The 13,457-nt window shown below is 37.4% G+C and overlaps 1 protein-coding gene across 1 annotated transcript in view; it reads right to left on the bottom strand.

The window, feature by feature from the left end:
- LOC309614909 (C4b-binding protein alpha chain-like) overlaps window positions 1-13,457 on the bottom strand; it is an 87,484-nt gene that overhangs the window by 12,863 nt on the left and 61,164 nt on the right. The window contains 2 exon segments of the mRNA XM_082363804.1: window positions 871-933; window positions 6,562-6,668. Of these exon segments, the coding sequence (XP_082219930.1) occupies window positions 871-933; window positions 6,562-6,668 (170 nt within the window).

Here is a 13,457-nt window from a genome sequence, read left to right on the forward strand (position 1 = left end):
AAGCACAGCACATACCAGAACTTTACCTAAGTTATCATAACTGATCCTCAAAAACACCTGTGACATGGTTCTTACCTTCCTCTTTGCATAGATGAGGAAACAGGTTCAAATAGATTAAGTAAGCTGCCCCCAAACATTTCAGATAATTAGCAGCTAAGCCAAATTCTGAACCCAAGACTGGTTATAAATTCAAGATTTTTTCTTTATACCAAAATAATTTCCCCTTACTGGCCAATAATGGTTTTCCTTCAGAACACTGAACCAGCCATTTGGGAGTCAATCAGCATTGTTGGCCTTTACTCAGTAGTAGTCTCACCCTCCAGTTGCTGCTGGTGCTGCAATTAATGGCTTGGACCTGTGACCTCCTCCAGAGAATGTGCTGGGATGGCAAGAAACACCTTATCCTGATGTACCTAGGAAGTTATACCCTGTCCCCCAGGAGCAACGAATGCCAACTGATATTGGAATACAAAAGCCATGACTCCTTGCCTCAAGGCTGGACAAAGCTGTGGTGCAATCTACACACTAGAACCACCATGGATCAGGTGATTCTCCACTTAACCTGAGAACAGTCCTTGATCAGCTCCTTTCTCTCCATATCCTGCTGCTTTATTCCCCTAGAGTTGTTTCTCCTTTTTGTTTTTGCTGAAGATCACAGCATCAAAAATTCACATGCATCTGAATGCCTTCTGAAGAAGCTGACTGAAGACAGCTTGTACCACTAATGCATCTAGGAAGCAAACTCTAAGAATGGGATTCTAGAATTGGATCATTCTTCAGCCAACTGACCATCAAGACTCCATCGCTGGTGATTCATGAAATATTGATAGTCCTGGCTTGCTGTATCCTTGCAACAAAAAACATTTTTACCTGGTAAACTCTCATGGCATGTAGATGGAAGAAGATGCATTGGCTGTGCAATATCTCTGACATCTGAGAAGTGTAATAAAAATAGCAATTATTAGGATTTTGCAAGGGACAGCTGAGTACCATTGATGCAGGCCCAGTACCCCTTGCCTGAAAATGAAAGCTCAACACAATCAATCACAATTCAAATCCAAGTGTGAAAGCTACTAGTTACTATTTAAAGAAACCGTTATCTCAGGTAACTGGGAGGCTAATCATGCTAAGGACCAGGTTCAGGGTATAATCATAAAGGAATACTAGAACTTCAATAAAAGGTGAATTCTTAGCCCTGGCAAGTCTCCTACTCAGACTGAGGGCCCTTTCAGAAGGAATGGTGCCTTTAGATTTTCATCGAGGATATCTGGGTAGATGCACTACAGAACCATGAACACCAGATTCCCCTAAACCCAAAGAGCCTATATAATTGACCCAATATCCCTTGTTATAAGATAGTGCCCCTGTTACTTGAAGACCATGCAGATGAATCAAATGTGACAGGTATCTTATAAGGCCATAATTGCCCTCCTCAAGATTAACCCCCCACCTCCCCTCCAGGCATAAGACCAATAGCTGGAATCAAATCTCAGCATGAACTGACTAAAGGCATGCCGGGCCTGCTGAGGGAAGAGAGAAATCATATGCAGGATCTATGGGACCTAGTTAACATGAGTTTGGAGATAGGAGAGCATGCCTAGGAGGGAATCCCAAAGCAGGATAAGAAAGAGTTTGTCAGGATATGGGGACATTCTCTCTTAACACAAGTTTTAACACCCTGGCAAGTGCCCTGAGTGTCAGTTCTTACATGTTTCTGGATGATTTGGGAAGGTTAGTAAAAATGATGGTCAATATTAAATGTGTAGAGATGCCAGAACAGCCATGGCAAGCTAAGTAGGAAGTGATCAAAGGCTCAGAGAAGTAGATGTGTTAGAATGATCTTATTTATAAAACCAGAAGACCAACCTGCTATCTTCTTCATGGGAGCCCTGAGGACAATAAGGAATGCACCAGTGACAAGGACCAAAATTATAGAGTAACTTAGTTGTGGCTGGCCCTCTGAAGGCTGCATCTTATGGTAGGAGACGCTGTTATCAAACATGGCTGTTTAGCAGCACTGGGGAATATAGAATCCCAGGATAGCAGGGCTAAGTGGAAGAACTTAACCTTCAAAAGCAGGTTAGGTGAAAAATACTGGAGGGCTAGAACCAGGGAGATGCAAGAGATGTGCCTAGGATGCAAAATTAAATAAGAACTTATTCTCAGGTTGTGGAAACGCTGCCCCTGAAAATGAGAGCCTCCTTAAGAGTGAGGCATGTAGGGCAGTAAGGTTGGAATGCAGCCAAGGGAAGAGGATATCCTGACCTGTAGAATCTGTGAAGAGGGTTAACAGATATGATGTTCCTTAGGGTAAGGATCAGCCAACATGGGAATTTCTTGATATATAATTAAAAGAGGTCAAGAATGAATGATACAAAGACCAAGGTCAGCTAGTTCCATTGAATGTCATGATCTTTTGCTCAGTTACCTTCCGCTCTCCCCGCTTGGTAATTTTCTCACCAGTTCTCAGACTGAAAGTGAGGACAGATTCCTATGAGGAAGGACTGTGCAACACCATGGCAAGTATATATATTGTATACTTCTCCAGTCATTGCCCCAAAGGAATCTTCAGTAATTTACTTAAGTCATTGTGCACTAGACTCTTTAGAGACTTGTTGGATCTGAACTATCTCTGGTACCTGGGAACATAAAGTGTCACCATGACCCCATTAAAATAGATGCTACAGGGGCCAGGCAATAAAAGGAATCCTAGTTCATGTCAATCTCACAGTGATCTACTGGGTTTTTGGACCCACCTTGTTGTCATTTCTGTGGTCCTCAAGTGTATAGCAGTTCATAGGACCTTCACATTAGTACTCTGATCTTTGGAATGAAAGCTATCAAGGTAAGGAAGCCTATGTTTAAAAAAAAAAAACTATAAATATTATCATTTACTGCTAAAACACTGAATGCTTTTCCCTTAAGATTAGAAGTTGAGACAAGGATATCGACTCTCATCAGTCCTATTCAGCAAAATATTGGAGGACCTAGCTAGTGCAATAAGGTAAGAAAAATGAATAAAAACATACAGTTTGGAAGGGTAGAAACAAAATTGCTTATCTGCAGACAGCATGATTGTTTATTTGGTAAATTCCAAAGAATTTATAGAAAACCTGCTAGGACTAATTAGAGAATTTAATAAGATCGCAATATACATGATCAATATATAAAAATCAATTGTATTTCTATATACCAGCAATGAAAAATTGAAAATTGAAATTTAAAAAGTACTACCATCTCAAAGGCAAAATGCTGAGTGACAAAAGCTATCTCCAAAAATCACCCACTGTACGACTCCATTTGTAAAACAGTCAAAGTGACAAAATATAGATATGGAGAACAGATTAGTAGTTACCAGTGTTAGAGATGGTGGGCCAGGGAAAAGGGGTGAGTGAGAATATAAAGGGGTAGATCAAGGGGGATCTTTGTGGTGATGGAATAATTCTGTATCTTGATTGCTGTGGTTGCTCCACAAGTCTACACTGTGATAAAATAGCTGAGAACTATACACATGCGTTGAACCAATGTCAATTTTCTGATATATTGATATTGTTATAGATCTCTAAGATATAAGCATTAAAAGACATTAGGTGGTGGGCACTTGGGACCTCTCTGTACTACCCTGGTTTCTTTCTGTGAATCCATAATTATCTCACAATTAAACGTTATTAAAACAGCACAATCTCTATATGGTGCATGGCAGCTGAAAACACCAAAACATTCATAAAGAAAACAAAACCTAGTTAAATGGACTGATATGCCATGTTCATGGATTAAAAGACTCAACTTTATTAAGATATCAATTATCTTCAAATTTGTCTAGAGATTCAAAGCATTACAATCCAAATCCCAGCAGAAAATTTGTACAAATTGATGAACTTTTTTAAAAAAATTAATTAATTAATTTATTTATTTTGGGCTGGGTTGGGTCTTCGTTGCTACACACAGGCTTTCTCTAGTTGTGGCGAGCAGGGCCTACTCTTTGTTGGGGTGCTCAGGCTTCTCATTGTGGTGGCTTCTCTTCTTGTGGTGCATGGGCTCTAGGTGCATGGGCTTCAGTAGTTGTGGCATGTGGGCTCAGTAGTTGTGGTGCACAGGCTTAGTTGCTCCATGGCATGTGGGATCTTCCTGGACCAGGGCTCAAACCTGTGTCCCCTGCATTGACAGGCAGATTCTTAACCACTGTGCCACTAGGGAAGTCCACAATGAATTATTTCTTAAATGTACATGGATAAATAAGCCAAGGACCTAGAATAGCCCAAATAATTTTGCAAGAGAACAAAAAGTTGAAAGACTCATAACTCTTGATTTCAGACTTACTATATAACTATAATGATCAATACATTGTGGTATGGGCATAGGAATGGACTTGGAGGTCGATGGAAAAAATAGAGTCAAGAAATACACTAACACATGTATGGTTAATTGATTATAGACAAAGGTGCAAAGGTAATGCAGGAGAAAGGGTAAACTTTTCAACAAACGGTACCAGAACAATTGGCCATCCACATGCAAATAAAAAGGAAGCTTGACTCTTACCTTTCACCATATGCAAAAATTAACTCAAAATGGATCATAGACATAAATATAAAACTAACCAATTTGAGAACTACTAGTTTAAGAGATATACTATTCATTCATTCCTCTATGTATACCAAGGTCTAAAATCTTTGTTATAGAACTGTATCTCTAACACATATGTGCCTGGACCTCAGTAGCTCAATTCCTTGCAAAAGTGTCAATGTTAACTCATATTTTACTATATCATCTCTGTTTTATAAAGAGATGATATTTTTGGCTTTTTGAAAAACTCATGAGTTGAGGTTGAAGGCATTATCTATTATTCACTGTTCTTTGTAAAATAACCCCTGTGATAAATTTATTTTCTATTTTCATAACAGACCAAAAAAAAGTTTCTCCTATAGAGTAATGCTTCTTTTTACCAATCAATGTAAATATTTGATCCATTATATTTCTCACTTTTGACTGAAGATGAACTCATTCAAAATTACTATGTAAATTAAATTTTAGTAAATTTACTTCTATCTCTAATGTGATTTTGATTTTTCATTTTTATTTTAGCAAGTTTAAACTATGCATATCTACTATAAACTCATATATTCTTTTTAAATTTTGAAATTATTGTTTCTCCTGCATAAGGTGCTAAACATTAAAAAAAAGAAAACTACTTAAGAAAACTCTTTAGCAGGAAAAAATTTCAGTATGTAAATACACATCATTTGTTATGTATAAATATTATGAGTGATAATTCCTTTATCTTTAAACCTAAAAATATCAGTATCAGAATGTTTATAATCTGCTAAAAATGATGGGAACACATGATTAGGAGCTATTCACTTTCACTATTAGATCAGAGGAATTTTAAGGAAACCTAGTTCCTTTTGAGACCCTTTGCTTCCCTAATGAGGTAGCAAAATGGCAGCTCAATTCATAGTCTACATTCGGATAAAATGTTTCATCTGAAAGACTCTGATTCACCAACTTCCTTCTCCCCAGGCTCTCTCATTAAACCTGAAGAAAGAATGAGTCACATACTTATAGTTTCCCTGTAGTCAGGGAATAATATTTAGCAGCAGAAATTTTTTTATTGATTTTTTGTTCGGCTCAATTAGTAACAAATTAGCATCTCATGTAACTTCAGACACTCTTTATTCATGATATAATAGTCAGCACATACTGTGGGCAAACCTCTAATGGAAATACAAAGATGAAAAGATGAATCATTCCACTTAAAACAAGGAGATGAATGCAACCACTCTACTTTCTAGGGACAGGAGCAATCATTTCAAGAAAGAAAGTAAACGATCCCAGTGCTAAGTGTGGGAAAGTAATGTTGCAGTGGAAATAGGTTGAGGAGCTTAGGGAGAAGCAGAGAAGCAGTAATCTCATCTTGCTTGGTAGAAATTCAAGTTAATAAAGAAGCAGGCAAGAGACTGGATGATCCTTCTTGGAAGAAGCTGGACAGCAACAGAAAAGATACCAATAAACATTGATGTTTGGGTATTCTCCTGAATTTGTTAGGGTAAAACTAAGCTGCTGAAACAAAGGCAGCAATTCATGTCTTTTTCATGCAACAGTCCAGAGGCAGAAGTGTTTTCAGGTTAGTCAGCAACTCTGTCCAAAGAGGTCATGCAAGGATCAGGCCTCTTCCTCTTTGTCGCTCCAACATCCCCAAGCATGTTGTCCCCATCAGCATGGTGGAAGTTCACTCACCAACACCCTGTCAGCATTTCAGCCCTCATAGGGTGAAAGAGGAAGTGGAAGGTAAGCAGCTTCCTTTTCAGGAAAGTGACTAGGAAGCTGCACCCTTTGGGTGGTTGCTCCAAGGGAGGCTCTAGCTGAGGAGCCATTTCCCCTGCTAATATCTAAAGGGATGAGAGTAGTTCTATTACTTGAAGGAGGTAGGGGGAAATGGATAATAGGAAACAGCCACCTCTGCTATGGCCCCCAACAAGAAAAAACTAGCTCACTGCCTAATCTCCCCATGTACATAGAACCTAAATCAGCTTTTGTGGGCCTCACCCTTGAAAATGAACATACCATCCAGAATCGTCATCAACAGATATTTGCAATCAATAGAAATTCCAAATAAACTGTTATTAATATCCTCTGAGATATCCTGAGATATATGAGTAGTCAGCACATCCCTAAAGAACAGAACACATTTTAAAATGATGTGAACATTTTATAAAATCAATAAAATTGTTAAAATACAAAGTCAAGGAAATATCCCCAAAGACCATGGGAGTGGGGTGAATCAGAGATGATGGTATAGGAGACAGAAAGAAAATTTAAGAAAATTATGGGAGGTTCAATATCTGCCTAGTAGGATACCCATAAAGAAAAAAGAAAAATAAATGGAGAAGAGAAACATGAAGAAACTATACCAAATGTATAGAAACTATACAAAATGTCTCTGAAAAAAAAAGAATACAAGAGTCTTTGTAAAAGATTAGATATGAAAAAAGTCCTATATAATTAATAATTAAAATGACTTCTGACTTCTCCATTGCAATATTGGAAACTATCGTACTAAGAAGATATTCTTTCAAAGTTCTAAAAGAAAATTATTTTTAATCTACTTTTCTACACCCAGCAGACTTATCAATAAAGTGTTCAGATGAAGACAGTTTAAACATGCAGGAATTCAATATTTTACTTTCTATACATCATTTCCTAAGCAGTTCCTTGAGGGTGTACTCCAGTAAAATAAGGAAATAAATTAAGAAAGAGGAGAACATGAATCCAAGAAGCTTAGACAGAGTAGGAAGCAAGTACATAGACATGAGACTTCCTACTTCTGCTGAAGTGTGTAGCAGATAGAGTCAAAGTCCTGTCAATATCACTAGGGCCCTACCACTTCAGCACACTCTGCACAATTTCCAAAAGCCAATGTATCTGCTTTGTTTTGCCCAGGCTTTTTCCAGAGTCATTGAAGGCTACTCTGACAGCTTGTAGAGCAGGTCAAAAATACCAGGTAATTAGCACTTCCCAAATGTGGACCTTAACACCTATGAGGGATGGAAGACATTGTACCAATATCCCAGCTCCCTTGCCTTTGAGTGGGATAACTCTCAGACATATGTTTGACACCCCCTTTATAGTTTCCCAGTGAGTTTAGATTCCAGTCACCCACAGACATAGGTGGCTTAACAATACAGCTCTTTTTGGCTACCTTCCCTTGTCTGTCTCATTGTCTCACTCAATTTCTTAAATACACATAAACACATTTTAAGCACATACCTAAAATCTACCAAGTATTTCTGAATATATAACACACTTAAAACATCAATTACCTATCACTCAATACACTCACAAGTGGGTTTTTTTGCAGCAGAACACAATGATATGGTACAATATAAAATATGAAATAGTTTCTTTATTCTCCTTTCCAAAAAAATTATTCAAATGTAAATAAAGAGTGGAATGCCTTGTTTAAGACACGAAACCAGGGGAAGAGTGGCACACCTGGAAAGAGCATGGAAGCTTCGTGTCCTTCCCACATACTTTTTTCTATGTATCTCTTCCATCTGACTGTTCCTGAGTTATATCCTTATGTAATAAACCGGTAATCTAGTACAATCAATTCATACTACAGAACCACATCCAGAGGACTTTGGATTTCACAAGAGAAACCATCAATGGGGGCCACTGGGAAACATCTGATTTCCCAGGGTCTTGGTGCTCACACCTGAGCCTCTCAGGTGGGAGAGCCGAGTTCAGGACTTTGGACCACCAGAGAACTCCCAGCCCCAGGTAATATCAATCAGCGAGAGTTATCCTAGACATTTCTGTCTCAACGTTAAGACCCAGCTCCACTCAACGACCAGCAATCTCCAGTGCTAGACACCCCATGCCAAACACTAGCAAGACAGGGACACAAACCCACCCATTAGCAGAGAGTCTGCCTAAAATCAAAATAAGGTCATAGAAACCCCAAAACACACCACCGGACATGCCCACCAGAAAAACAAGATCCAGCCTCATCGAAGAGAACACAGACACCAGTCCCTTCCACCAGGAAGCCTACACAACCCACTGAACCAACCTTACCCACTACGGGCAGACACCAAAAACAACAGGAACTACAAACCTTCAGCCTGAGTAAAGGAGATCCAAAACACAGTAAGATAAGCAAAATGAGATGACAGAGAAATACACAGCAGATGAAGGAGAAAGGTAAAAACCCACCAGACCAAACAAATGAAGAGGAAATAGGCAGTCTACCTGACATATAATTCAGAGTAATGATAGTAAAGATGATCCAAAATCTTGGAAAGAGAATGGAGAAAATACAAGAAAGGTTTAACAAAGACCTAGAAGAACTAAAGAGCAAACAAACAATGATGAACAACACAATAAATGAAATTAAAAATTCTCTAGAAGGAATCAATAACAGAGGCAAAAGAACGGGTAAGTGACCTGGAAGATAAAAGAGTGGGAATAACTACCACAGAGCAAAATAAAGAAAAAAGAATGAAAAGAATTGAGGACAATCTCAGAGACCTCTGGGACAACATTAAACACACCAACATTAGAATTATAGGGGTCCCAGAAGAAGAAGAGAAAAAGAAAGGGACTGAGAAAATATTTGAAGAGATTATAGTTGAAAATTTCCCTAATATGGGAAAGGAAATAATCAAGTCCAGGAAGCACAGAGAGTCCCATACAGGATAAATCCAAGGAGAAACACACCAAGACACATATTAATCAAACTATAAAAAATTAAATACAAAGAAAAAAATATTAGAAGCAGCAAGGGGAAAGCAACAAATAACATACAAGGGAATCCCCATAAGGTTAACAGCTAATCTTTCAGCAGAAACTCTGCAAGCCAGAAAGGAGTGGCAAGACATATTTAAAGTGATGAAAGGGAAAAACATATAACCAAGATTACACTACCCAGCAAGAATCTCATTCAGATTCAATAGAGAAATTAAAACCTTTACAGACAAGCAAAAGTTAAGAGAATTCAGCAACACCAAACCAGCTTTACAACAAATGCTAAAGAAACTCCTCTAGGCAGGAAACACAAGAGAAGGAAAAGACCTATGATAACAAACCCAAAACAATTTAGAAAATGGTAATAGGAACATACATATCGATAACTACCTTAAATGTAAATGGATTAAATGCTCCAACCAAAAGACATAGACTGGCTGAATGGACACAAAAACAAGACCTGTATATATGCTGTCTACAAGAGACCCACTTCAGACCGAGGGACACATACAGACTGAAAGTGAGGGGATGGAAAAAGATATTCCATGCAAATGGAAATCAAAAGAAAGCTGGAGTAGCAATTCTCATATCAGACAAAATAGACTTTAAAATAAAGACTATTACAAGAGACAAAGAAGGACACTACATAATGATCAAGGGATCAATCCAAGAAGAAGATAACACAATTGTAAATATTTATGCACCCAACATAGGAGCACCGCAGTACATAAGGCAAATGCTAACAGCCATAAAGGGGGAAATCAACAGTACCACAATCATAGTAGGGGACTTTAACACCCCACTTTCACCACTGGACAGATCATCCAAAATGAAAATAAATAAGGAAACACAAGCTTTAAATGACACATTAAACAAGACAGACTTAATTGATACTTATAGGACATTCCATCCAAAAACAACAGAATACACATTCTTCTCAAGTCCTCATGGAACATTCTCCATGAGAGATCATATCTTGGGTCACAAATCAAGCCTTGGTAAATTTAAGAAAATTGAAATCGTATCAAGTATCTTTTCTGACCACAACGCCATGAGACTAGATATCAATTACAGGAAAAAAATACTGTAAAAAATATAAATACATGGAGCCTAAACAATACACTACTAAATAAACAAAACATCATTGAAGAAATCAGAGGATATCAAAAAATACCTAGAAAAAAATGACAATAAAAACACGATGGCCCAAAGCCTATGGGATGCAGCAAAAGCAGTTCTAAAATGGAAGATTATAGCAATACAATCCTACCTGAAGAAACAAGAAACATCTCAAATAAACAACCTAACCTTACACCTAAAGCAATTAGAAAAAGAAGAACAACAACAACAAAAAAAACCAACGTTAGAAGAAGGAAAGAAATCATAAACATCAGATCAGAAATAAATGAAAAAGAAACGAAGGAAATGATAGCAAAGATCAATAAAACGAAAAGCTGGTTCTTTGAGAAGATAAACAAAATTGATAAACCATTACCAGACTCATCAAGAAAAAAAAGGGAGAAGACTCAAATCAACAGAATTAGAAATGAAAAAGAAGAAGTAACAACTGACACCACAGAAATACAAAGCATCATGAGAGATTACTACAAGCAACTATATGGCAATAAAATGGACAACCTGGAGGAAATGGACAAATTCTTAGACATGCACAACCTTCTGAGACTGAATAAGGAAGAAACAGAAAAAATAAACAGACAATCACAAGCACTGAAATTGAAACTGTGATTAAAAATCTTCCAACAAACAAAAGCCCAGGACCAGATGGCTTCACAGGCAAATTCTATCAAACATTTAGAGAAGAGCTAACACCTATCCTTCTCAAACTCTTCCATAATATAGCAGAGGGAGGAACACTCCCAAACTCATTCTATGAGGCCACCATCACCCTGATACCAAAACCAGACAAAGATGTCACAAGAAAACACTACAGGCCAATATCACTAATGAACATAGATGCAAAAATCCTCAACCAAATACTAGCAAACAGAATCTAACAGCACATTAATAGCATCATAAACCATGATCAAGTGGAGTTTATTCCAGGAATGCAAGGATTCTTCAATATACACAAATTGATCAATGTGATACACCATATTAACAAACTGAAGAAGAAAAACCATTTGATCATCTCAGTAGATGCAGAAAAAGCTTTCAACAAATTTCAACACCCATTTATGATAAAAACTCTCCAGAAAGTAGGCATAGACGGAAGTTATGTCAACATAATAAAGGCCATATATGACAAACCCACAGCCAACATTGTTCTCAATGGTGAAAAACTGAAACCATTTCCATTAGGATCAGGAACAAGACAAGGTTGCCCACTCTCAACAGTATTAGTCAACATAATTTTGGAAGTTTTAGCCACAGCAATCAGAGAAGAAAAAGAAATAAAAGGAATCCAAATCAAAAAAGAAGTATAACAGTCACTGTTTGCAGATGAAACGATACTATACCCAGAGAATCCTAAAGACGCTACCAGAAAACTGCTAGAGCTAATCAATGAATTTGGTAACATAGCAGGATACAAAATTAACGCACAGAAATCTCTGGCATTCCTATACACTAATGATGAAAAATCTGAAAGGGAAATTAAGGAAACACTCCTATTTACCATTGCAACAAAAAGAGTAAAATACCTAGGAATAAACCTACCTAAGGAGACAAAAGTCCTATATGCAGAAAACTATAAGACACTGATGAAAGGAATCAAACATGATACAAACAGATGGAGAGATATACCATGTTCTTGGATTGGAAGAATCAACTTTGTGAAAATGACTATATTACCCAAAGCAATCTACAGGTTCAATGCAATCCCTATCAAAATACCAATGGCATTTTTCACAGAACTAGAACAAAAAATTTCACAATTTGTATGGAAATACAAAAGACCCTGAATAGCCAAAGCAATCTTGAGAAAGAAAAATGGAGCTGGAGTAATCAGGCTCCCAGACTTCAGACTATACTACAAAGCTACAGTAACCAAGACAGTATGGTACTGGCACAAAAACAGAAATATAGATCAATAGAACAGGATAGAAAGCCCAGAGATAAACCCACGCATATATTGTCACCTTACTTTTGATAAAGGAGGCAAGAATATACAATGGAGAAAAGACAGCCTCTTTAATAAGTGGTGCTGGGAAAACTGGACAGCTACATGTAAAAGAATGAAATTAGAACACTCCCTAACACCATACACAAAAATAAACTCAAAATGGATTAAACCTAAATGTAAGGCCAGACACTATAAAACTCTTAGAGGAAAACATAGGCAGAACACTCTATGACATAAATCACAGCCAGATCCTTTTTGACCCACCTCCTAGAGAAATGGAAATAAAAACTAAAATAAACAAATGGGACCTAATGAAACTTAAAAGCTTTTGCACAGCAAAGGAAACCATAAACAAGTTGAAAAGACAACCCTCAGAATGGAAGAAAATATTTGCAAATGATGCAAGTGACAAAAGATTAATCTCCAAAATATACAAGCAGCTCATGCAGCTTAATATCAAAAAACCAAACAACCCATCCAAAAATGGTCAGAAGACCTAAATAGACATTTCTCCAAAGAAGATTTACAGATTGCCAACAAACACATGAAAGGATGCTCAACATCACTAATCATTAGAGAAATGCAAATCAAAAGTACAATGAGATATCACCTCCCCCCAGTCAGCATGGCCATCATCAAAAAATCTATAAACAATAAATGCTGGAGAGGGTGTGGAGAAAAGGGAACCCTCTTGCATTGTTAGTGGGAATGTAAATTGATACAGCCACTATGGAGAACAGTATGGAGGTTCCTTACAAAACCAAAAATAGAACTATCCTATGACCCAGCAATCCTACTACTGGACATATACCCTGAGAAAACCATAATTCAGAGAGTCATGTACCACAATGTTCATTGAAGCACTGTTTACAACAGCCAGGACTTGGAAGCATCCTGAGTGTCCATCAACAGATGAATGGATAAAGAAGATGCGGCACATATATACAATGGAATATTACTCAACCATAAAAAAATGAAATTGAGTTATTTGTAGGGAGGTGGATGGACCTAAAGTCTGTCATACAGAGTGAAATAAGTCAGAAGGAGAAAAACAAATACTGTATGCTAACACATATATATGGAATCTAAAAAAAAAAAAAAAGGTTCTGAAGAACCTAGGGGCAGGACAGGA

This window comes from Balaenoptera borealis (assembly GCF_965194805.1).
Source record: "Balaenoptera borealis genome assembly, chromosome: 1".
Lineage (NCBI taxonomy): Eukaryota > Metazoa > Chordata > Mammalia > Artiodactyla > Balaenopteridae > Balaenoptera > Balaenoptera borealis.